The sequence below is a fragment of the Podarcis raffonei genome, chromosome 12 (genome assembly GCF_027172205.1).
Source record: "Podarcis raffonei isolate rPodRaf1 chromosome 12, rPodRaf1.pri, whole genome shotgun sequence".
In the NCBI taxonomy this organism is placed as follows: domain Eukaryota; kingdom Metazoa; phylum Chordata; class Lepidosauria; order Squamata; family Lacertidae; genus Podarcis; species Podarcis raffonei.
In genome coordinates this window covers 14,190,599-14,217,501 of record NC_070613.1, presented here as the reverse complement: position 1 = coordinate 14,217,501, position 26,903 = coordinate 14,190,599, and the positions used below count along the sequence as shown (strand labels likewise).

Genomic DNA, 26,903 nt, shown 5'->3' with positions numbered 1-26,903 from the left:
TCTTACCGTAATTCATTGAGAAAGATCAGGACAAAGCAGACAGCATGAATTAGTCCTGTCACTGCTGTTAACAGAAGTATTCCTGATAGCGATGTCTCCAGTGCTATTCACGCAGTCAAAATAGCCTCCAGGCTAAATATTACCCTCAAGATAATTTTATGCAGATTGGTTTCCCCCTGCAACAAATGTCAAGCCTTTTCTCATCAAAATTATTAAGGAATGGCAAATATGTGAAGTCCCCGCCCCCATTTTTTTCAATACAGTGGTACCTCGGGTTAAGTACTTAATTCGTTCCAGAGGTCCGTACTTAACCTGAAACTGTTCTTAACCTGAAGCACCATTTTAGCTAACTAATGGGGCCTCCTGCTGCTGCTGCGCCGCCGCTGCACGATTTCGGTTCTCATTCTGAAGCAAAGTTCTTGACCCAAGATACTATTTCTGGGTTAGTGGAGTCTGTAACCTGAAGCGTATGTAACCTGAAGTGTATGTAACCCGAGGTACCACTGTAGACATTTATAGCTGGAGTGGAAATTCTAGCCTGTACTATTAGTAATTTTGAACATGAAACATGTGTCTAATAATGATAATTCTGGATCAAGTGCTCCAAAGTTCAAAAAAATAATAATAAAAAAGGCAGTCTTTATTTTGCCATCCCATCTGGGAACCATATCTATGCCACCTTGCGTTTTGTGACAGAAGAAAAGCATGGGTATAAGTGTAAGAAGATACATAATAAATACTTGTGTTTTGACACTGCACATCAGGAAGCAGCTGCAGGTGGGTATCTTAATATTAGTGCAAGGAATGTGAGACTCACCTTGCAAAGCTTCTGGGACACACAGTCCAGTTCACACATCTCGTAAACCAACACCCAGTATTGGACTTCAAACATTGTTGCACCTAAATCAAAAAGACAAAACAATGCCTACTGGTTTTGATTATTTTTTTTTAATGATGCACAGAAATGGAGGAAGAAAAAAATATTCCCCTTTTGAACCTCCTGCTTTGTGGTACTTAATGGCAAAGCCACTTCATTAATTCATGGTCTTTCTAATCTTAGAAATGCTTTTGCACGTCCCTTTCAAATTACTAGTTGGGAGGAAAAGCCTTGGGGGCTGCTGCAGACATTATAGTTTGCATGCAGAAATCAGTCTCATTACTTGGAAGTGTGTTGCAAGTGTGTGTTTTTTCCTATTGAGCTTGTTGACCAGGCTAGTAAGAACAAAAAGAATAGTAATACAATTTTCTCTCCATTCTGTTTGGAGTCCCTTCTTTCCCCTACATAATCACCTCTTTCTTCCAAAGAGCTCAAGGTGGTATACGCCCCTCTCACGTTTATCCTCACAACAACCCCATGAGAGAAGCATAGAACTGTAGAGTTGGAATATGTATGAATGCTGCTGAGAAGGACAGAAAGTGGTTTTTTAATCAACTTGCGGTCAGTTTAGTTTCTTTATTGCACGCACTCACCACTTTAATAGAAACAGCCCATGGAAAACGTAAAAGGCAGACTGCCCCAAAGCATTCAGTACTCCTTAGAGGTTCTGAAACATTTTCTTTGCAAACCTCGAAGAAAAGTTATTCTACATCCTCCTAGCCATGACTGCAGTGCTTTTCTGATTAGGAATTTTACCTCCCCCGCATGCCTATGCTTGTGTTTATCAATAGGATTCACGTATTCACAAATCCACACACTTTTCTTTTCACTGTTCAGTAAAATGAACAGTGTCAATAGAAAGCTTCGGATCAATAGGGTTTATTGAGTTTATCAATAGGATTCAAAGGTAAAGGGAATTTTTAAGAGTATTTTTTTAAAAAAAATAAATACAGGAATATATAATATGCCCAAAGGAAGCTAATGTTTAAAAATGCATGGCTTCTTGTTTTAAGCTTTATATCTTCCTGTTTGCTCTTTTGGCTTCTTCTTGCCTCCTAGACTTCACACTTTCTCTCCCATGTGATCATTTGTACTCTGGAAAACATAGGGCAAACCCTTGGACGAGGAGCTGTTTTGTAAACAGAAGCATGTGTTTGCAATCACAGGCATCATGCAGAAGAAGGGCAGCTCAGTGGCAGGACATCAGCTTTGCGTCCAGGTTTAGCTCCCCAACATGTCTTGGTAGCACCGGGAATGACTTCTGTCTCCTACCATGCTGCCACTCAGCATGGGTGATACAGTGGTACCTCTGCTTAAGAACTTAATTTGTTCTGGAGGTCCGTTCTTAGCCTGAAACTGTTCTTAACCGGAGGTACCACTTTAGGTAATGGGGCCTCCCACTGCTGCTGTGCGATTTCTGTTCTCATCCTGAAGCAAAGTTCTTAACCTGAGGTACTATTTCTGGGTTAGTGGAGTCTGTAACCTGAAGCGTCTGTAACCTGAGGTACCCAAGATGGACCAGTGGTCTGACTCAGGAGACAGCAGCCTCCTGTGTACTCACCAGAAATAAGGAACTGGCTGAAGCAGTTTGCTGAGTGCTCCTGCAGAAGCAAACCAATGTAGATAATGTGTGAAGTGACCCAAAGCCCTTGTCTTAAGTTATGTGTAGCTTGGCTTTTTAACTCCTCTATTTTCACGGGTTCGCTTTCCCTTCTGTTTTATAATGAACATGTGGAGCTGCTTTCTAGTGAGGTCATTGGTCCGTTTAGCCTAGCATTCCTTATTCTGACTGGATCTTGGAATGCCATAAGGGTGAATCATCCCTGTGAGTCCTCATCCCTCCATCAGTCCTCTGCAAAGGTTTATGCCACACATCACCTGTGTGTGTGTGTGTGTGTGATGGCCAGAGAAAAAAATGCAGGCAATGTTGTTACTCTGGCACAGCAGTTTTTCCACATTCCTGATTCTTGACTGTTTTATTGCAACATACTATAGGATCAAGTCTTTCAGGACTTGGAAGTAGTTAAGTGTGATTTATCCAACTGCTGTTTTGCCAGGCTAATCTTCTCTATATCGTTCCAATTTTAGTATATGTGCTGCCGAACTGAGCTGTTTAATTCACACATCAGGCGGAAATGCATAAAAGGATCTTGCAGGAGCAGGGAACCACCTGTTATTAACCAAGCTTGGTAAATGATGCCAGTTAAAAATGTTGGATTGTTTCCAAATTGCTTATTTTCCCTATCCCTGAAAGGTGTTTTTTCTTTTTTACAATAGTGAACTATTAATGGCCGCAGTTCATCCTATGCGATGGCTTGTAGAATGCCAATTTGTATTCCCTACTTTCCAAAATCATCTTTTTTTCATAAATGTGCATAAGGAAACAACTCCAAGCACGCAACACTGTGAATTCATTAGATCACTTGGTGCCTAAAGGCCTTTCATAAAGTGCATATGATTCGAACTGGCTTATTTGTTGGAAAATGAACGCTTTTGCACAATGCAGCACGCCTGAAATAAAGCGAGCGGGGGCATTGCACATCTTCTGCAATTTCCGCAGCTGATGTATATCTTTCAAACAGCACCCTGAGCTTCATTGCTAAATCACTGTTTAGAGAACATTTAAATCATGTGATTTAAAGTTTAAAAAAAAGGAATATTTTTAGACATTTGTTTAATCGACAAATGATAAACACTGAGAATTAAAGTTCACTAGTGGTACACAAAGCTGCATCTATGTTTCGTTTTGTGATTCTCATAAATTAATCTCAATAAGAACCTGCAGGATCAGGCCAGTAATCCACCTACTCCAGCATCCTGTTCTCACACTGGCCAACCAGACGCCTGTGGGAAACCTGTAAGCAGGATGTGAGCATGTCGTATTCAGAAGCGTTACTGCCTCTGACTATGAATTTGTCTAATCCTCTTTTAAAGCCGTCCGCATTGCTGGCCATCACTGCTTTCCGTGGGAACGAGTTCCATAGTTGATCTGCTGCATGAGAAAGCAATGTCTTTTATCTGCCCTGAATCTTCCAATCTCCATTGGATGCACACAAATTCTAGCCCCATGCAAGACGGAGAAAAACTATTCTCTGGACACTTTCAGTCCTAAAAGGAACTGGGCCACACATTAGAAAATTGTGGTCCAAGAAAGATACTTCGAAAAGGAAACTAGCATTAGAAACCACTATTTTTTCATGGTTGCCATACTTTTTTCCCGGCACCACACCTGTGCATAAATATAACAAGGCTTATATATTTAATGTTATGGCTGAAGCCCAAATTGTGGTTAATCTCAGTCTACACTGTTTAGAAGCTGGCTTGTTTCAATACATTATAGTTAAGACTAACCACTGTTTGTTGGGTTCAGATAATGATGATGATGATGAAGATGATGATGAATTTCATTTCTATACCACTTTATATTTCCAAGAAAAAAATCTCAAGCATGTCCACAGTCCTTGTGGCAATGCTGAGGGAAGGGCAGGGAGGAAGAGTATGTGAGCTCAGGTAGAGGCTAGAATTGTTCTTGTCACAATAAACCATGGTTTGGTTGTGTATTGTGGTACTTTAATGCAGGGGCCAGCAAGCTAAGGCCCATGGGCTGGAAGAGGCCGGTGGAGGTCATTTGACCGGCCCCTGAGCTGCCCCCAAACTGAGTTGCCCGTTCTCGTGCTATGCTAAACCGGCGCATGGGGACTCACTTCCGTGGCGCCAAAAATCGCGTCTGCGCAGACGCACATACTAAAAATCACAGGTGCGCACGTGATCCAGCCCACAGAGGGATCTCGGTGGGACCGATCCGGCCCAGGCAAGATACACCTTGCTGACCCCTGCCTTAACACAACCAATGAACCATTCCAGTTCAGAAGAATAATTAATACAAAGAGTAACAGAAATGCTTGCACATTATAGTGGGTTTTCCCACTGCACAGCATTTAAGAAATAAGATGTACGAGGAAAGGGGAGAAGAATAAAAAGTCGTCACGTTATAATTTGTGATACTGTACTTTGTTCTTATCGCACTAGATGGGTTCTCTTCCACCCTGCTCCATAGTTAGCCAGGTTCTCTTTTGATAACAAAAATGTACATTTCCTTCATTTATAATAAGGTTCAAGTTGCTCTGAAAAGCTGTGAGTCACTTCAATCAATATTTTCAAATATCCCTGTGGTGACTAGTGATTGCCAACTGTAGAGGCATTGTTCACTGGGGAATGTTCAAGGCAGCAATCAAGGATGTTTCTTTGTACAGGAGAGTGCGGTTTTCAAAGTTCCCATTGGCATTGCTTGGGAGCAACCAGGCTGCCTACATTTAAAGCCCAGTTTGGGGAACCTTAGGTGCTGACAACGTAGTAAAGTTAAGAGACTGAATGGTGATCCAGAAAGTCAGCGGTTTGAATTTTGTTTCTGCCATTGTGTCTTTAGCCACAATGCTTTGACCTCAGCCCCTTGGGAGATACCCTGTGGCCACTACTGGCACCTGGTTGTGGAGGCCAGAGCTCAAACAAAGGCATTAATGAGCCTCAATGGAAACTGTTAAACCAGGGAAGGTCCTCTGCTGAGTCAGTGCTTGCAGCTGGATCTTCCTTGTATTCCCAAGTAAGGTTGTTCCTCCCAAATAGATATTCCCTTCCAAGTAGACCTCTGGTGACAGAGCCTTCTGACAGCCAACTAGGCTATGCACTGGGTCTACTGATACCTTTGCTCCTGAGGCCTAGAGGGTGATGCAGACTTGGGTGATGAATTGAAGACTTGGGATAAGATTGGAGGAGTTATTGAGGGGCCTAGGCGAGTCATCCCTGTAATGGGATTATTCAGGCTACCTTGGACAGCAGCAAGTTCTTCCATATTTTTGTTTGGAGCTGTGCCCCTTGCCTAGAGAGATTTCCCTAGGATCTGAGCTGGAGAAGTTAATGACGCCCTGTGGTCAAGGAGTGTGTTGCTTTACTAACTTTTTCAACCTGCAACATCAGACAGTTACCCATTAAAATGAAAAACCACAGCTTTCATAGCTGGTTATCACTACCTTCTTAGCACGTCAAGGATTCCTCAGTTTCTGCTATAGAACTAAAATATATGTTTTGATACCAGTGGTTGTTTTCAGCCCAAAATGGCATTGGGTTGTGCCCAGTGCTAGCCTTACTCAGAGCAGTCCCATTGGAATGAATGAACATCTTGATGTAAACTGCTCTTTCGGTAGTTTTCATATATTTTGGCATGCATCGTGATTTGCATGTAAATTGTTATTTCTTTGCTACACGTACCTTCTGAGGAGTAATGATACATTCTAATGACACTTGGAAGCAAAGGGTCTGTTGGTTAGGGAGATTGAGTTTTGTTTCAGTCAGTCAGTTTATTTGTTACAGTGGTTCTCTGCACGTTTGTTTGCTGAGTGAGTATGCAATTGTATCAGCATACTTTATTCAGCCTATAACTTCCAATGCTAATGTATTTACTTATTCTTGAAAAAGCTAATAAAAATGATTAGGTGTGCTTAGTGTTATGAATATATTTCAGTCGTGTCCTTTGTTCAATTTAACAGGTAAATGGGATTCACCCGGAATGCAGATTGCAGCTGGAGCTTCATAAAGAGGAAATAAAGTGCATGGAACTTTTAAAGAATGCCAAAACCGTGGGTTTTAAAGGTAAGAAGACAACTTAGAGAGTGAAAAGAAAAGAGTGATTCAGTCGTGTAGCCTTGCAAATAAGTCCACAAAAGCTACTGGCCTGCAGATGGAAGGAACCTGTTAAGATTCTCATAGCCTCCATTTCCATGCTGGCTGAAAATGAAAGGAAGGTCCCTTCTCTTTTTTCTTTTTTTAAAAATAATTTTTATTGATTTTAACATATAAATTATAAAATGTACCACAAAACTTATCACTTATACAATCTTTTTAGACTTACACCAGCACCTCTGATGATCCACCGTTTTATCCACTTCTTATACATTTCTTAACTTTATATTGCCTTTAAATCTCTTAACAAATTATCCTTCCCCTTATCCATTTTTGCAATACTTCCAATACTACTCCTCACAAAACTTCTTGCAAACCTACAAAGGTCGGCTGATCTTCACAAATACTTTTCAAATAGTCTGCAAATTTACTCCAGTCTTCCGTGAATTTCTGGGCCCACCGGTTTCGAATTCTTCCTGTTAGTTTATCTAGTTCTGCATAGTCCATTAACTTCAACCTCCATTCTTCAATCGTCGGTAATTCTTCTTGCTTCCATTTTTGGGCCAATAATATTCTTGCTGCTAGGAAGGTCCCTTCTCATGGCCAGCATTGACATGGGACAGGGTTATCCACCACCCCCTCTGCCAGCCTGTTGTGTTTCCATGATTACTTACTGTAATTAGTAAATTACTTTTATTTTATTCCATTACACGTAAAATAAACGTACAAAAACAAATGCAAAAATACAAAAATATCAGAAATGACAAAGAAAGGACCCATCCATTCTGTTAAATTTGTCAACAAAATCAGAAGATGTGAGGGGACATCTGTTGGTAGAAACATTTAGATGTCCCTGTTTCCTGCATACGGTGCCACAGGGTCCTGGAAGTTAGTTGTGCCGGTATAAATGATAGAATCTGACCACACAGTATAAAAAATGTTATGGGTCTTCTAAGCCTTTGGAAACCTTTATATTTTCTGCCCCTGCCAGGTTCCATTCACTTTCATACCACAGAGATATCTGAAGGTCTTCCACTTTCGTGCTGTGGATGTCCTAGCTGCTGCCAGAAGCCACATCACTAATTCTTTAGCTTGCAGTTTTTGAATATGACCGTCTCATATATTTAGAAGTGAGCGCTGTGGGATCATTTGTCTGGTAGTCTTTGAGACAGTATATACACATTAGACCAGAACTCTTTCACCAGTGGACACTCCCACCATAAATGAAAAGACATTCCTAATGTCCCAATGATGACATTCTAGCCCTCCAAGGGCAGGAGCAATGGGGAGCAGCAAATAGCACAATAGTAGATCCCTTATGGGAATATCGGAAGCTGCCTTGTACCAAATCAGACCATTGGGCCATCTAGTTAGGGTTGTCCCTACCAGTAGGCAGAATGAGGCAGGCGCTTTAGGTGGCAGATAGCTGAGGGGCAGGCAACAGTGAGGTGTTGGAGAACAACTGTGTGCTAAACAATTTGTTCTGTGCCTCTGAGGTAGCCTTGGTGGAAGATGTTGTCCCATCATCAGTGCTGAAATCAGATTAAATGTTGGTTTTGGTCCATGGAAGAAGGTGGGTGATGCCGTCTTCATCAAATTGAGCTCTCCCTGCATATAGTTCAGTACTGTCTACACTATAGTTTTTCAACCTTGAGTCTACCAGATGCTGTTGTACTACAACCCCATCATCCCTGACCTGTCTGAGGATCATGGGAGCTGTAGTCCAGGAACTGTGGCTGAAGAACTTAGTTGTAGGGCTATACTTGAATCTGCAGGATTTCCTTGCACTACGTGAAGATGTTTGGATTTTTTAAAATGATAAAATGTCTTATGGGGCAATGATTACATTTTTAAGATGAGGAGAAAGTACTTGGAAGGAGGTAGCTGATTCCATTCCTTTCCTGTCTCTGCTTTTAAAACAATTTTTCACTATGGCTTTAAGTGCAATGGAACAGAAGATTATCAAAAAGCAAATACAGAAGTGAAACATTTCCCACAAGCCAGTGCCTCAACCAAGGCCATCTGCTCACAGTGTAAATAAATGATCTTTCATTCTTCTCAGTAGGGAGACAATAAATACAGCAAAGGGTTTGAAACAGAAAAGTAAACACATATCTGCCTGTAAAAGAAAATGGATCAGTAGCAATGAATTGAATTAGACTGGGTGCTGTGAGTCAGAATTTTAAAAGAGTCTGTTATAGGATTTTTTTTTAATTGGCAAGGATATCTTTATTTGACAAGGATTATAAGGTTGCCAGCCAATTGGAAGGGTGGGTTGAGAGCCAATACAAGCCTGCAGGTTCCTTGCAATCACAGAGAAAATGAGAAAGCCTAATTGCTGTGCTGGTTTATTTTATTTATTTTCAGTTTAATTGTTGTATTTATATTCAGTAGCCCTGTAAGATAGGTTAGGCCAAGAAGTATAGCAACTGGCACAAGGTAACCCAGTAAGCTTCTTGACTGAGTAAGGATTTGAATTTGGGTCTCCCTAGTCCTAGGTCTAGTGATGTATGGAAGTGAGAGCTGGACCATAAAGAAGGCTGATTGCTGAAGAATTGATGCGTTTGAATTATGGTGCTGGAGGAGACTCCAAGAAGATCAAACCTCTCCGTTCTGAAGGAAATCAGCCCTGAGTGCTCACTGGAAGGACAGATCATGAAGCTGAGGCTCCAATACTTTGGCCACCTCATGAGAAGAGAAGACTCCCTGGAAAAGACCCTGATGTTGGGAAAGATGGAGGGCACAAGGAGAAGGGACGACAGAGGATGAGATGGTTGGACAGCGTTATCGAAGCTACCAGCATGAGTTTGACTAAACTGTGGGAGGCAGTGGAAGACAGGAGTGCCTGGCGTGCTCTGGTCCATGGGGTCACGAAGAGTCAGACACGACTAAACAACTAAACGACTAAACAGCAACAACAGTCCTAGGTCATATTCATACCATATGTTTAAATGCTATGATACTACTTTTAACGGTCATGGCTCTCCCCCCCCCAATCCTGGGAGCTGAAATTGACAATTCCCAGAGTTCCCTGGGAACAGGGATTGACTGTCTGAACCAGCACTTGCCATGCAAACCAGGATCTCAAGCCAGGATTTGATCCTAGGTTTGTTTGGGCTAGCAGAGTATGAATGAAATGATAAACCATGGTTTGTTTCAAAGCAGGATCAGTGTACAGTGGGATAAGTATGCGAACTGAAACTCCTCACTGCTTATTCACGTAATGCCAAACCATGGCTTGGTGTTCTGTTTAAATGGAACGTCTAAACGTCTTACTCATTGAATCATGGCATTTGCTGGCTTGAAAGCGTATCTGACTGCAGGAAAGCTAAATAATTGCTTCAGTGAGCATTTTTAAAAGGACATGGAAGTGCTAGGAAACTAGGGGGGGTTGTGACCTTCTGCCCATAACGTGTCCTATTTATAGAGCACACAATAACTGCTTTAGTTGAGGCCGTGGGGAACTTTGTTTTAAATGGAGATGCAATCGTGTTGCTTTTATGGTTTGCTACTGGTCCAAAAACTGTGTGGATTGCCTCGTATAGATTTCAGGATTAGAGCATGCTTAGCAGTCACAAAGCCCACAGCAAGCAAACAACTCCAGAGATGAAGTTGAAGGATTTATCTAAGCACTAACTTCTCTACCTTCCACCCACAAGAGAACTGTTAAAGGCAAAACACTGCTGGAACTCCCTGGAACTTCTAAGTACTTTAGAAGATACCTGATGGATCTGATCAAAGACCCATCTAGTCCATCTTTGGCCAATCACATGCCTATGGGAAGCTCACAAGCAGAGCATAAATTCAATAGCTCTCTCCTGCTTATCACCTCCCTCCACTGATATTCAGAGGCCTACCCCTTCTCAGACTTGAGGTAATATCCAGGCATCGTGCCAAGTAGCCATCAATACCTTCTCCTCCATGAAATCTGTCTTAATCCCTGTTCAGAGCTGTATGAATTGGCAGCCATCACTACACCTTGTGGGAACAGATTCCACACTTTAACTATATGCTGCGCAAAAAAAGATAGCCTTGTCGTTTGCCCCTGGCTCTTCCGAAGAAGAGTGGAACACAAATTCTCCTCTCTGCCAACCCTCACCGACAGCTTTAATTGCTGTGTAGCATAACCCTATCCCTGTTGACTCAGAAGTAACTCTCCAGAAGTGGGTTATACTCTCAGGTTAAGTGTGTATGGGATGGGAGTTTAAGAGGGTAATCCTATAGAGGGAGCGGGGAGGAGAATTCATAACTAAGTTCCTGCTACTTACTACTCCTATGGCCAGAGCAGAAAAATATGCTTTTCCCTTTTGTTTCTTTAATTTGACTTAAAAAAAAAAAATCTAACAGAAGGGAAATTAGCCCTTGCTTTGGGCATCTTAAAGAAATTAGGGTGTTTTGGACCCAGGGCCACTCTGCAAGTGCCCTGATTTAGACACTACACTGTGGGTTAAACCACAGAGCCTAGGACTTGCTGATCAGAAGGTCGGCGGTTCAAATCCCCGCAACGGGATGAGCTCCCGTTGCTTGGTCCCTGCTCCTGTCAACCTAGCAGTTCAAAAGCATGTCAGACTGCAAGTCTATAAATAGGTACCGCTCCGGCGGGAAGCAAAATGGCGTTTCTGTGCGCTGCTCTGGTTTCGCCAGAAGTGGCTTAGTCATGCTGACCACATGACCTGGAAGCTGTACGCCGGCTCCCTCGGCCAATAAAGCGAGATGAGCGCCGCAATCCCAGAGTCAGTCACGACTGGACCTAATGGTCAGGGGTCCCTTTACCTTTACCAGCAAAATACCCACAGCAGGTGAAGTTTTCTGCCAGCATTCTGGTGTCCTCCGGAGTACAGGTGCGTTTCTGCCATTGCATCTCCTCTTTCCTAGTGGAGCAGCAGTTATAGCAGGAATGGGAAAACTATTGGACAACAACTGCCATTGTCCCTGAGCACCGGCCATGTTGACTGGGGCTGATGGGAGTTGAAGTCCAACAATAGCTGGTTCCCCATCCTTGATTCCTAAAGTCCGTCAGCCAAGCTTCCAGCTAAGGACTTCCCTGCTGGTTGTTTTAAAAGCCATTTGGAGAGTTTGGTATGAACAGTGCTTTTTTCTGGGGGGATGCAGAGGGACGCATACCCCTAAACGTTTTGTGAATCTTTGTACTTTTGTCCATTTACTGTATTTATTTTTCTTGAATCAAAATGAGAGTACCCCTAAACATTTATTTATAGAAAAAAAGTACTGGGTATGAATGTTGCTTAAAGGGAAGCTGCCCGTTAATATACATGTTATATCTTGATGGAGCCAATATAACCCCCACATTAGACAGAGCTTTCAGGCAAGTTTGTGCCTCCCCAGAGCTACCCCTATTTTTCCCCTCTAAAGTGATTCAAGAAGCAACACAACTCAGCTGTCTAAATATAGTAATTTCCAGAAGGCTGCTTGGGACACTCTGGCTTGGGTTGCCAGCGGGGTCTTCGCTATAGACCATTTAGGAGCATAGCTGTCAACTTTTCCCTTTTCTTGCAAGGAATCCTATTCGGAATAAGGGAAACTCCCTTTTAAAAAAGGAAACATTGACAGCTATGTTTAGGAGAAGTCCTGAGCTGGTTTTGCTACTGATAAACGGTCCGGAAGTGACATGTGACTCACATTGGTAAATTTGTTAACATGTCAACAGAAACTCACAACAAAACCCTCTGCCTGTTCAATCATCAGTAAAGGCTAATTCTCAGATTGTTGTGCATAGAATGGCAGTCCCAGTATATAAGAAAACCTAAAGTGTGTTTTTTTTGTCAAAAAGTAAGCTTCTATATTTAGTGTTGTCAACATTCGAGCTGAGTACAATATTTCTGTCCTGTATGTGTTTCTAATAGCAAAAACATATTTTTCCATGGTAATAAATCACTTTGGGATATTTCTTTTTCTCTTTCCAGTTTCTTCCATAATAATAACAAGGCTAATTGCCAAAAGACACACAAATCAAGCCTGAAACAATTGTCCACATTCTTTTGATAGCCCTAAGATGCATATTAATGATTCCTGTTGCCCTCGTGACGTTTTATAGTTGCATCTTTTTATTACCAGGTTCACTGGAACTAATTTTGGGTTACGTTTTTCTTTTCACATGCAGCAGTAATATGAAGTATCTATAAAACTCTTAGAATTATAAGCTGGAAAATGTGGAGAGAGTTTACCGTGTGTGCACCTGTGTGCAAAAAATCTTAGTCAATGCTTACTTTAAAAATTCCTTTCCTTGGTTCTTACCAGCAGGTTTGCAGCAGATTGATGAGAGGTAACAGCCATTTTAAAATACAGTAGTACCAAGGTTTACAACTATAATCCGTTCCGGAGGTCCGTTTGTAAACCAAAACAGGTTGTAACCCAAAACGCACTTTCGCCAATGCGGCCTACAGAAATTTTTTGTTCGTAATCCCAAAAAAATGGGTTGTAATCCAAAAAAAGGTTGCAAACTGGGACACTGCACTTCCGGGTTTGACATGTTTGTAATCCAAAACGTATGCAAACCAAGGTACCACTATACAGGAGCACCTTGGGTTATATTACCCTGGGGTAACGTAAACTTCAGGTTGCGAAAGCAGCAAACTCAGAAGTGTTTCACTTCACGAGCATGCACAGATGCGGTCTACCACCCCGCGCACATGTGTATAACAGTTGCAAAAACCTCAGGATCCGGCCGGACCTCTGGAATGGATCCCGTTTGCAACCAGAGGTACCATTGTATAAAAGTTGAGATGCATTGAAAAATCCATTCAAATATAGGCAACTCCCCATTTATCAGGGAGGGGTACATTCTCAGGCACCACACATTTAAGTAGAATCGTGTATATTGGGGACACTATTGAAAACGCCTGCAAACACCCTCTACACCTCTGGAAACCCTTAAAAAACCAAAAATCCACCACAATCACTCCCTCCATACCTCCTTGCTCCAACTCAAACTCTCCACAGGCCTCAAAGGTTGGTGCAAAGACTCCTGGAGTTGCACTTGCAAAGGCTTGTGGGATTGCCAGACACTATTTTTGTGCCATTTTTACTCTCTTTTAGGGCTGTTTTTGCCTCTTTTCGTTCCACTTCTGGGTCCATGGCAATGCTTGCATGCACATTTGCCTTGATAGTGGCAGGTTGAAGCTCAGAGCTCACAATGCAAAGAGCTCTGGTGATAGAGGAGAAAGGATGCCAAAGCCTAACTGTTGTGATTCCAGACTCACACCTTGGAGCCTTCCATTAGCCTATGATGACAAGCTCACTCTCTAGCTCCAGCAGGGGAACGTTCATCAGTAGTCTGTGTGTACACGAAGAAAAGCAACCTTCCTATCAACATCTTTCAGATATTTTCCACAAGTGAGGGAAAGATGGACCTTTGCCCTTCATCTCTGGAACAGACCCAAAAACATCGCACTGGAGCAAAAGAAGTAATTTATTCGGCTGTCCTTTGCCACTGGTATGAATTCCACATCCAGTCGAGCCAGAAAGTTACTCATTTTTCAGTACGTGCATAATTACCAGCGCTGCCAGACTTTTTTAAAATATAAATTTAAAAAATAATAATTGATTGTCTTTTCGGGATTCTTGTGTGTCATGTTTCTAATGCTGCCTTTGGCCTAAAATCTACTGGGGGGAGGGGAGAAAGCCTGGTCTGGAATCCTGTACGTGGACTGAATCCTCTTTGAGGGGCCAGAATAGGTGCCGTAAATCAAACAAACAGGGGTTCTGCCCACATAGCTTTGCTAGCGACACCTAAAATGTGAAGTTACCCCAGATGGTAATGGACTGATTGTCCCTGGTTAGGATCAGAAATGGACAAAAAAACCCACCTTGAACTATATCCCCCACAAACTTGGAAAATAGCTCAGTTTCTTCCAGTCCAATTGGATCTAGTTAGCAGGTTGGGGAAGCTTATTTGACCTCCCATCGTCTTTGTCACTGTGGCTTAGCAAGAGAGAGAGGAGTGCGGCATCAGTGAGGCGGTGGAGTCAACAAGGTGCAAACGCTCCAATAGGAGTGCTGGGTTGGCTCCACTGCTGCTGACCTCACCACCGCCTCACTCAGAGATAGGGAACCCTTGTCGGTGGCGCAGGGAGCACCATGGAGCACAGAACCAAACCGTGTCACGCTGCCTGTTGAAACAGTTATGAACCGAAAGTACGACAGGAGTCCTGTGGATTATGGCTGCTGTTTGTGTACTCCAAGCCTGTACATGGTTGAAGACCAGAACACATGAAATTACAAACACACCACACCACCCGCCTCCACAAAGACCTATGGTAGAGCTCACAATATACCTGCGCATCCTCATTCCACTGTTATGGTGGCAGGCAAGCTTGCTTGCCCCTGCGATTGAGGGGGCCGGCACCGCACAATGTGCTCACATCACATGTTCACGCCACATGATGTGCCGGCGTGAGATGGGCACGCCACACGGGTTGCACACATTGCACGGCAAGCACAAATGATGTGCGCATGTCACCGTGAGATATTGAGGGGCAAAAGGGGCAATTACTTTGTACAATCCTGGAAGTCTGTTTCAAGCATTTTCTTTCAGGCTGGACATCAGTGGGTGGCCGGAGTCATGTCAAATAGGTTTATTGACAGTTTGGCTTCGCTCGTATTGGATGCAGGTTACAAAGATAACAAGATCAGTATGGGATAGTTCTGTGGGGGTGAGATACGCAGCATGAGCCTATGCATGTTTATGCATGTTGGAAGTAACCCCATAGGAACATTTCTATACGCCCTTTCCCTAATAAAATTAATAATAATAATAATAATAATAATAATAATAACAAAACAACAACAGCAACAACAATAATAATAATTTATTTGTACCCCGCCCATCTGGCTGGGTTTCCCCAGCCACTCTGGGTGGCTTCCAACAAAGATTAAAAATACATTAAAATATCACACATTAAAAACTTCCCTGAAAAGGGCTGCCTTCAGATGTCTTCTAAATGTCAGGTAGTTGTTTATCTCTTTGACATCTGATGGGAGGGCATTCCACAGGGCAGGCACCACTACCAAGAAGGCCCTCTGCCTGGTTCCCTGTGGCTTTGCTTCTTGCAGTGAGGGAACCAACAGAAGGCCCTTGGCGCTGGACCTCAGCGTCTGGGCAGAACGGTGGGGGTGGAGACGCTCCTTCAGGTATAAGCCTCCAATAAGTTTTGCATAGTCAAAAGTGGCTTACAGACATGTTTTAATAAAGTTGTTTACAGTCTGAGCAGGAGCATACAGATTGGGGGGAAGGACCATAGCTGGCTGGTAGAGCATCTACTTTTCGTTATGAGAACCAGATAATGTTCACTGCAATGCCAACATTAAAAAGTGATCTTAAAACTGGAAGTCAAATGAAAAGTGCAGCCATAAAGAGGGAAGATCTTGCTGGCAAGTGATCTAGAGAAGTAGAGATTTACCCTTACCTTGGGAAGATATTTTTTGACCCATCACCAGCTCCTGTCACAGGGCAAGAAACTTGGAGATGTTTCCAAACAGGTTATGCAAGATTACATATGCTCAAAGGATCTCATTGCATCAATGTGAGGGACCCCTTTAAAAAACAAACATATAGATAATAGATTACCACTTCGGAAAATTTGATTGAAAAGCAGCTATGGGCAACACTCACTCTCTCTCTCTCTCTCTCACACACACACACACACACACACACACACTATAGCATTTTAAAGTATTCAATCAATCCTGTGATTGGGGAGCAGTTTCACAAAAGAACCTAATTAAGGTGATTGCAGATCATTAACTTGTATTTAACTCAGGTAGTTATAATTAATAGATTGAAACCCAAAAATAATTAACATAAAGTCAGACTGGTTTCCAATCCATAACTGCTATTTCTTTATAATTGCTGTTTCTTTAAGATGCAATCCGCACCATCAAAGTAACGACTTGCGATACTTGATTCTTCTATTGTAGGCCTTACATTTTTTAATTTTTTTTTGCATAAATCATTAATGCAGAAGAGGCTTGTATAATTTCACATGTCCCAAAGTCCTTATGCATTTAAATAAACACAATAGCAAATCTAGTTTTATGAGTTTGTGTTTTTTAAAAAATCTTTATTAGTGATACCCACCGTCCTCTAGTACTTGGTCATTGTCCTGCATGGCCCCTAGAAATGTGGGGTTGCTGTTTTTTAATATGACAACATTGTCAAGAAAATGGTTCCTCTGCATAGGTCTCTGGGTAAAATGCTAGCCTTTTGGAAGAAAACTATCCCAATTGAGATGATCTCGTTGAATTGAGGCCTCTGTGCTATCTAGACTGAGGAACTTGCTTCAGCTGTGTGGGAAAAGCCACCCACACCCAAACACTAGAATGTTCTAGGCTTTAAGTCTCCTGATTGGTTCACCCATCTTGCGTTTTGCTGTTTGCTTTTATTTCCCTTTGTCTTTCTTACCTGTTGCTTTGCGACACCTAGGAAACCATATCTTCTGTGCTCTGGACTACAGCTTTTGGGTCAATGCTTTATGGTATATGCACAGGCGTAGTGTGGGGGTGCAGGGGGGGCCGGCCGCACCGGGCGCAACATCTGGGGGGGCGTGCTCGCACTCGCAGTGCTAAAATCCATGGGTTAGGGGGCGCAAATTACTTGCCTTGCCCCGGGTGCTGACAACCCACGCTACGCCACTGTGCACAGGGTTAGGAAAAGTTAGCTTTTCTGTTTCAGTTTGATTTATAATTTAGGAGGTCACACCTTCACCTTCCTGCTCCCACTCACCTTGCAGATCCAGTAACACTTCTCCATTTTGTCAAGTTGTTCCTTCTTTGATCTCATCCGTCGTTTCTCCAGGCCATCCAGCAAAAGAGAAAACAGATTTATCTTGCCTGGCTGAGACCATTCAAGAGCCTCTTAGTAATTTAGTATCTTGTCGGATAGTACAGTGTCTACAGACTCCACTTTATGTTTTTAGGAAATGAACATCCACGTAGCCAAGAACATTTTTTCAGCAGTTCTATGAAGTGTAGGGTTGGATTCTTGGAAACGCACTGCACACACAAAAATCAGAGACAACACACTTCATCAAGATAAAATGTGTTTGGACCATGCACAAGGAAGAGCAAAGTGCAGATAGACCATCCTTAAACAAATGTCACCCTCATTTCATCCACAGGGGACGTTCAGAATAGAGCATGGGTAGGCAAACTAAGGCCCGGGGGCCGGATCCAGCCCAATCGCCTTCTAAATCTGGCCTGCAGACGGTCTAGGAATCAGCATGTTTTTACATGAGTAGAACGTGTCCTTTTATTTAAAATGCATCTCTGGGTGATTTGCGGGGCCTGCCTGGTGTTTTTACATGAGTAGAATGTGTGCTTTTATTTAAAGTGCATCTCTGGGTTATTTGCGGGACATAGGAATTCGTTCATTTTCTCTCTCAAAATATAGTCCACCCCCCCCACAAGGTCTGAGGGACAGTGGACCCGGCCCTCTGCTGAAAAAGTTTGCTGACCCCTGGATTAGAGGAAGGTTCTTCTGCTAGACTGGACTCTCTGCAAACACCATACACTTTCCCCAGTTTTACCAGGCTACCAGTCCTGAATCCTTGCTTGTGAATTACGTAGGATGGCAGTGCACTTGTGGCTTTGAATGTAGGCTTGTTCCACCTGCATCAAGTGGAGGAGTGTGATCTGTAGTGACAGAGTGGTACCTGGTGTTGATAACATTCCTGCAGCCATCACATGTTGGAGGCTGGGTGTTTGCAGCTGGGAGCCCGCTCTGCTCTTCATGCAGGGAGCTTACTCGAGGGCAGCAGACTCCCCAATATAGACATTCAGCCCTCAGTGCCTAGAGAGGTGCAGGAACAGGGGTCAAAATGTTTCGGAAGGCACAGGGCCAATGGGCTCACCCCCATGGTGGCAATTGTGGTGGGCTGGGACAGTTGAATAGGGTTCCTGGGTTGTATCCTGTGCTAGCCATACTCAGAGTCCTGCCACTGAAATTAATGCTTTTGACTAACAAGTGCATTAATTTCAATGGGTCTTCTCTAAGTAGAACAGAGCTGGATACTTAAAACCCATGAATTATTTGTGGGATTGAGTGTAGGTATGTTTGAACACTTTTAAGGATTGTATGAAATGTATGTTTGTATGCTTGCAATATATGTGTGTTTAAAATTCTTTTTAATAAATAGGGGGGGAAACCCATCTTTTTATTCAGTACTTCACTGTCTTTCATCTACCATGAAATTGATGAGGGAGAGAGCCATATCAGTTTCATGGGTGCCATTTTTCTTCAGCTTTCCCCTCCTGTGAAAGTGATAAGGGAAAGGGGAACAGCCCTATGACTAGAATTCTCCTTTACATAATAAAGTTTGTAAATGTGGTAGATAACCGGAGATCTCTTTGACGTGCATGATTTATTCCTATGACAGAATTAACTTTTCTCATCACAATATTTTGGGGGCTCTTTCACTTGGAATTCTAAACGTTTCTGATTATACCCAAGTCGTTAGATCCTAATGCATTTTGATGGCAAAGTAAAAATAATTCAGTCTTGTTAGTATTGCTGCCTTTTAGTAACCCAGTGCTTATTTATTGTGGCACTTGGCAGTAAATAATAATTTGTCCAAAGCAAAATCAATCATTGGAATAATATGCCAGAAGCAAACTAAAGCAGTTTTTTTTAGAAGTGATGGAGAATAAGTGGTGCTTTGGTTTGCCTTATATGCTTAATATATGTAAGAGTGTTGTCACGCTACAGTTTGCTTGGCCACAGGCAGGTGGCGCTGTGATGTGAAACAGTCTTCTTTTTGTCTTCCCGACAATTGCTGGTGTGGTTCAGTGTTCTTTTAATCCCCATTGCCTCTGTTAAAATAATCAAACTAGCAGGTGAAAGTACACACAAGGTACACACATTCAAGGCTAGAGGAAAGTCTGTTCCATAGCAGTGAAGGGGCAAGAAATGATTGTGAGGAAGCCAAGTTGTGTCAGAATCTAGGAGAGGGTCAGTTGCATAGCTGTCAACTGTCCCTTATTTGGCGGGAAACTCCCTTATCCCAGCGCTGTGTCCCGCTGCTGTCCTGGATTGATGATGTCCCTTAAATTTCCTGGGTTTCAACGCTGCCTGGGAGAAAAGGGCTACTACCCCCACCTCCCAGCCACCCCCACTCACAGGGATAAGACCCATCCCCACAAGGGTCTGCTTACATCGCGGCAGGGCCTCGGTGAGCGTCCGTCTGTCTCAGGAGATAAGGGAGACGCCTTCAGGGGAGAATGTCAGCTTGTTGGAGAGTCCCAGCGCCCGCCACCCAACACACCCAAGGGCCCATAACTCCCGGAGCGCACCAGGAGCTGCAAAGATAATGTGCACTCAGCGGCGGGGCGATCCGCCTACGGGGCGCGACTATGGTGCTATCTGGGGGCTTCCTTCCCCGAACGAAAAGCGGCCAGCTAGCCCCCCCCTTCCCTGGACTCCAGCGAGACTTTGGGAGCTCTAAGCAGGCCGAGGTAATCGCATCCGGCGCATCCTGTCAGGCGGCAAGGCTCACCCCCTTCTTTAAAGGGCCAGCGAGGAGAGAACTATCGCTGCTTCAGCCGCCTGAGGTATCCCTTACGACTTCAGCATGCACAGCTAGATATGCAGGGTCTTGCTCGGCGCAAGATCTAGGGCACTGGCGGAGGAAGAGGAGGCTGGGGGGAGCACCCAGCCCCCGGCAGCGCAATCCCGGCAGGGTGCAATCGCGGCTCCCCACCCCGCCCCCAGGCTGCGCGCCAGCCCACCCCCTGTGCCGCAGCATGAAGCTCCGCCACTGCAGACATGTGCAACAGGTCTCTTGGGAGTTGGACGTGCCTGATCTAGGGGGAGGGGGATCCTTTTAGATTACCTGCTGCACTGTTTTTCTCTGGGATATTGTCACCTCTCGCCGGGACCTGACAATGATCCTGAAGCCAACCTGCCCGAGCCGATGGAATGGCAGTCGAATCCTCGAGCACCCTTTTTTTCTTTTGATGACCATTCTCCTCATCTATTTCCATTGTCGTTTCACAGTAGTGTACACGTCCGACATGGGGGAAAGGAAAGGAGCTGGTTGACTAAAATCCCTTATTTTGGCTGCTGATCCCTTATTTTCGAGGCTGCTGGTCCCTTATTTTCAAATCTGTAAGTTGACAGCTATGGTCAGTTGAGTAGAGCAGGGGCAGAGAAGGTGGAGAAAAGAAAGCAGGTGTGACCAGGTAGCTGGACAAATAGCCAAAGGAATCTTGATCTGGAAGCAGCTGAAATTTCCAGGACCATGGTTGACCTGACCAGGAATTAGGAATGGGGCAGAAATTTGATTTTGTTTGCATTTTAATGAGAAGCAAGTCAATCCACACTTTTTGAACCAAAAAGACAATTAGGCTAGCCTTTGAAATTTGCAGTTCTCCGAACTTTGAAGTGCAGGTCTCCAGCTAAACAATGCATGCAAAAATGCATAGATTAGGAGGAAGTATGCATTAAAAAGTGAAGTTCTCCACAAACATGGCGTACGATTACTTAGGGAGACATGAATCAGCTCTAATTCTGCATGATTCATTGGTAACATTTTCCCCTTAGAAAGTCCATTTTAATAAGGTTCCAAAAGATTTGTTACAAAGATTTATGAGTATGTTGAAATTGTTCATTAAGCCTTGCTGCTTTTATAGTATAATTTTTTTAAATCAGGAAACAGATGAAGGCAATTGCATTAATTACATCATAATAACATTGCTCGCACGGTAATCTTTGTAAACAAACACGTTCTGCAAGGGAAAGAGGTTGTTAACACAGTCTCTGCTTAATTAGGGTACACAGGAGTGGATCAAATCTTGCTTGAGTTGCTGATACAGTAAATCCTATGGGAGATAAGTCAACCAATATTTGTTTCTTATTGAGTCTGGAAATCTGTGTTGGATTGTCAGCATCCATTTTAGGTACCCAAGAGGCCAGGGGTATTATTTTTCCATTCGAAATGTAAAATAATTGATAGGCAGTCGCAGGCAGAACTGTGTGTATTTTGTGAGGGGAAGGATGGCGCCCTCCTGTTCCACATACAGAAACTAACGGTGTTGGCAGCTGACTCTTAGCTCACCCCTGGCAGGGTGGCAATATCCTCCACAGCAGGCTGGCTTAGGGAGGTGTAGGGCACGCCATGTGGTACACTCAGTCTCTTCAGACCTTGTCGTCATTTCCCACTCCACAACATCTACCACCTCAATGGGAGGCCTGTCCTGTCCAGACATGACTTCTTCCTATACCTGCAGAGATCCATCAGTGTTACCTCATCCTTTGCAAAGTACAGGAAGACAGTTCCTGATGGCAAAGAGCTAACGATATAAAACCTGCTACATTTTCAAAGCACTTGTTGCAGATGTTTCTTTCAATATTTCATAATAACCAGAAACACAGGTGCTTCCTGAGAAGTACAGTGGTAGCTCGGGTTAAGTACTTAATTCGTTCCAGAGGTCCGTTCTTAACCTGAAACTGTTCTTAACCTGAAGCACCACTTTAGCTAATGGAGCCTCCCGCTGCTGCTGCGCCACCATGGCACGATTTCTGTTCTGATCCTGAAGCAAAGTTCTTAATCCTAGGTACTATTTCTGGGTTAGTGGAGTCTGTAACCTGAAGCGTATGTAACCCAAGGTACCACTGTAATTGTGGAAGAGGGAAGAACACAGTGGGAGGAGGGATTCACTCAAGGAGCTCCATATGAGATGCTTTCTGCTTGTTTTTTTCCAGGGTGTGTTGGGATCTGGGATAACATTACCTGCTGGCACCCTGCAGAAATTGGGGAAACCGTGACAGTACCATGTCCAAAAGTCTTCAGCAATTTTTTCAGCAAATCAGGTAATATATCTTTTATATAATGGAAACCATATTGAGGTGTGTGTGTTTTTTTAAAGGGTTCTCATGTGCAGGTAACAACAGCCAGAAATTAAGAAATTATTTTTGCTACGAAGAGTTCATTTTTAATTTGGTGATGGGCAACTTACATACTGAAAGGACTGTTGTTGTCATTGTCATTGTTGTTCTAATACCTGTATCTCAAGATGTGTACACTTACAAAGGCTTACTGCATGTCTATAATCTTGAAAACATGCAAGTGATTATATTCAGGTTTGCAACAAGGCCATAGTGCTGAGCAATTTCTATGAATGTATGTCATGGATATCATGTCTGCAGGGTCTGTGAGCCACCAAACCTAAATGCAGTCCACCAGCTGTATATGGTGTCCCATGGGACTCTGGGTTTTGCAGCCTGTCCAGAACAGTAAACTTAGGGCAGAAGGGTGGAGCTTGATTATGCACCTGGTAGGCCTCGCAACTGATGACTTGTGGGGCCAGCCCTATCATGAGACAGAGTGACACAGCTGCCTCAGGCTGCAGTTGCTGAGAGATGGAAAGTGGGAATAACTGTGTGGTCTGCACTGCACCCCCTATGCTGCCCTGCAGTGAGATTCGGCTGCCAGTCTAGTTGGCCTTTGTACGTGGAATGGGAAAAGGCACCATCTTGTCTTAGGCCACAGGCAGGAAAATATCTTCAGGGTGACCCTGATGACTGGTGGATGTCGACTGTTATAGAGGCCTGCCTTTATGTGGGTTATGGGCCACATTGGACCATATCTGTCCTTGGATCTATCTCATAAACCTGACAAGAAGCAAGAGAATGCCTTAGGAGAACCTTAGGAGCCTCATCTCCAGCATCATTGGACCCCTACACATGGGGCATAGCATTTGAACAGGACCCAAGGAACAGAAGTGTGTGAAACCCAACATATGCGGACCTATTTTGCACAATATTTTAGATAAGATCTGAAATATTGTGCAGGGCCTTTTTTAGAAGCGTACATTCAGCATCAGCAGAGGATGGACCACGTTTGTGTCCTTCGCTTAATGGTATAGCATGTGGCTTGCGTGTAGAAGGTCCCATGTTCAGTCCCCAGCATCTCTAGATAGGATTGGTTGTGTTCCCCATCTGAAATCCTGGACAGCCTCTGCTAGTCAGTGTAGACCATGGGTAGGCAAACTAAGCCCTGGGGGCCAGATCCGGCCCAATCGCCTTCGAAATCTGGCCCACGGACGGTCTGGGAATCAGCGTGTTTTTACATGAGTAGAATGTGCCCTTTTATTTAAAATGCATCTTTGGGTTATTTGTGGAGCCTGCCTGGTGTTTTTACATAAGTAGAATGTGTGCTTTTATTTAAAATGCATCTCGGGTTATTTGTGGGGCATAGGAATTTGTTCATTTCCCCCAAAAAAATATAGTCCGGCCCCCCACAAGGTTTGAGGGACAGTGGACCGGCCCCCTGCTGAAAAAGTTTGCTGACCCCTGGTGTAGACAATATTTTGGTAGGTGGACCAGTAATCTAACTCATTATAAGGCAGCTTTCTACATTCTATGTTTCCATGTTCCCACCTTGCTTATGGGATGGATTCAAGGGCAGGTATTCCCAATCCAACACGCTGATCTGATTATTTTAGGGTTACGGCTCCAGTCTTATTATGGATATGTAGATTTATTTAAGCATCGCCTACTTGGCAGGTGCATGTTTATGAATTAGCGTTCAGAAGAGTTTCCTGCGATGTTCTGGGACAATAGGAAAGCCCTCCAGTTTGTTGTTCCTTCTAGAACTTTCTCTCATCTCTGCTCCTCTTCTCATAATTGGGACAAGCCTTTTAGAAACACATTATAAGCGAAATTGGGATTTGCTGTGTGTCAGAAGAATATTCATCTCTCCAGCTAGTTATTCATCACTGCAGGATCTGAAGGCTTTAATAACCCTGCCATAGATCATTCAATATCACCTTAAATAACAGTGTAGGGTAATGAAAGGCTTTTTATGAAGATAATTTTATTCAAATTACGTCCCCATCTAACACATTTATAGCCGCAAATTAGTCTTCTCAAAAGCTGGACGCTAATAGAACCTCTGCCAAGTGATTTTTAAATGTCGCACGGAGCCTCTTGATCTGTTGCTGACGAAGAACACACCCCATACCTGGGGGAAGTATTTGGTCATTTTTCTAGTCGTGACAATACCATGGATGAATATTGGGTTTTATTTCGGGGTGGTGAGAGACAACTTAGGTTACCTGAAGTAAGCGCTCTGACTTTGGCCAAATATAGACACATGGGTTCTCTTGACTTCAGCGTCAAGATACTGAGGGCAATCCTGATCTCTGGCTGGAAAATGGCCAGTTTAGGAAGCTTGCTGCTGGTTACCACTGGTGGTAGCTTCTTACCTGCCAGGGTGAAACTAGGCCTCCATTGTGACTGGGCAACCACCACCACCACAACAACAACACTCCTCTCTGCTGGTGGAGGCTAGTGATGGTGTCTACATTACTATGGGTTATAGTAGATTGGCAGCAGGAGCCTCAAGTCACCTGTGAGGGACAACCTTTTTAGTGAATTAGAATTCCACTCCTGATTGCTACACTTTCCTCCCTTTTGTTTAGGAAATATCAGCAAAAATTGTACAAGTAACGGTTGGACAGATATATTTCCAGATTTCTTCTTTGCTTGTGGATATAAAGAAGTTGACGAAGACAGCGCGGTAAGTCAAACAATTCTATGACTCTGAATCAAATGTACTGGAGAACTATTGAAATTTTAAGCTGCCAATTTGTGTTAATTAAAGGAAAACAAAATCAAACTAAATGTTAGAGATGGAACACCATCCAGATCGGTTTTAGAAAGCGCAACATAAAACACTGCTCCTGGAAGACTGCATAGGTCCATCTTAATTGTAGTGGCCCAAACCAATTGGCCTTTATGGGTCAAAACCAGCACCTAGAGTTGATTTTAGAAGGCAGTATGGACCCAGCGGAGATGCTGGAACATTGGTCGAATGTTCTAGAAATTCTAATTCTGCATATGTACTGAATCAAATATGCTTTATCATCAAATAAATCTTGTGTTTTCCGTATTTGTTGACTTTTTCCTCCTGTGACACTGCTGACTAACTGCAGAAAGCCTTTAAAACCAAATGATAAACTCTACCTCATACAATCTTGTTTCCTACAGTATGCACTCAATCAATTTTTTGGACCATTTTCAGGACCATACTAGGCCTTGTTTGAGAAATCATCCATTTTTTAAAAAATGGTGCTGTGGAAGTAGAATTAAATCTTGCACTCTTTCCCCCATCAAAATCACCCCCCATAGCTGCTATTTGTCCCTACAGAGCAAAACATGCAGGCACCTGTGAGGCTTGTTTGTTTTGCCCTGTGGAGCAAATAGCAGCTTTAGGGGGCATTAACTGGGTTAATGGGAGAAGAAGTTAGCTAACCTCACCCCACCCCGTGCCACATTACCTCATGCATCTCTAGAGGTAGAACCTAGAGGAGGGGAAAGGTGTAGAAACGGACTCTGAATTGCAGGTTGTTCGGGAACCTTGAGGGCCTGTGTCCCTGTGCAAGGGATTTACTTGAAGATGAGGCCTGCAGTGTAAATATTACATAGAAGTCACCTTTACGGTGGGATGACTGGGAAACATTTCTGTGATGCTGGTCCTGCTCTAGCATTTTGTGGCCATGCTGGCAATCTCTACCACCACCACCACCCCCCCCAAAAAAATTATTGCAGCGGAAATTACAAGTCGTTCATGTTGACATTTTTCACAATGCTGTACAGTGGTGCCCTGCAAGATGAAATTAATTCGTTCCGCGAGTTTTTTCTTCTTGCGAGTTTTTTGTCTTGCGAAGCATGGTTTCCCATAGGAATGCATTGAAAATCAATTAATGCGTTCCTATGGAGACCGCCTTCAGACCAGGTCCGGGGACAGTCTGTCCCCAGACCTCTTCTGAAGGCAGGCCGGGGGAGAACGGCAAGCTCCGGGGACAGAGGTGAAGGGGCAGCGCTCCTTCGCCTCTTTCCTCGAACCTCTTCTGTAGGCAGGCGGGGGGAGAACGGCTTTTCTTCCCACCGCCAGCCTTCAGAAGGCTGTTCTGAAGGCTGGCGGTAGGAAGAAAAGCCCTTCTCCTCCCACCGGACTTCAAAAGAGCTGCAGGAAGTCCGGCGGGGGTCCAAGGGATTCCCTCCCAGCCCCCGCGTTTAAAAGCACTCTGGGGAAAGCAGCGAAGCGCGCTGCTTTCCCCGAGTGCTTCTAAAGGCGGGCGGCGGTGAGGGAATCCCTTGGACCCCCGCCGGACTTCAAAAGAGCTTCGGGAAGTCCGGCGGGGATCCAAGGGATTCCCTCCCAGCCCGCCCCGCTCCGCTGAAGTTTAGAGGGAGCCTGTGGGGAAAAACTAAAAAAAAAATTCGTTTTGCGAGAAAGGCCCATAGGAAAATTTGTCTTGCGAAGTGGCTAAAAAATCAGAAAACCCTTTCGTCTTGCGCGTTTTTCGTTTAGTGAGGCATTCGTCTTGCGGG

General features: G+C 43.7%; 1 protein-coding gene across 1 annotated transcript in view; it reads left to right on the top strand.

Annotated features, from left to right (window-relative positions):
* Window positions 1-26,903, top strand: part of VIPR2 (vasoactive intestinal peptide receptor 2) — a 52,681-nt gene that overhangs the window by 1,167 nt on the left and 24,611 nt on the right. The window contains exons 2-4 of the mRNA XM_053409497.1: window positions 6,421-6,523; window positions 22,269-22,376; window positions 24,989-25,086. Of these exons, the coding sequence (XP_053265472.1) occupies window positions 6,421-6,523; window positions 22,269-22,376; window positions 24,989-25,086 (309 nt within the window). The remainder of the gene's footprint in view (window positions 1-6,420; window positions 6,524-22,268; window positions 22,377-24,988; window positions 25,087-26,903) is intronic.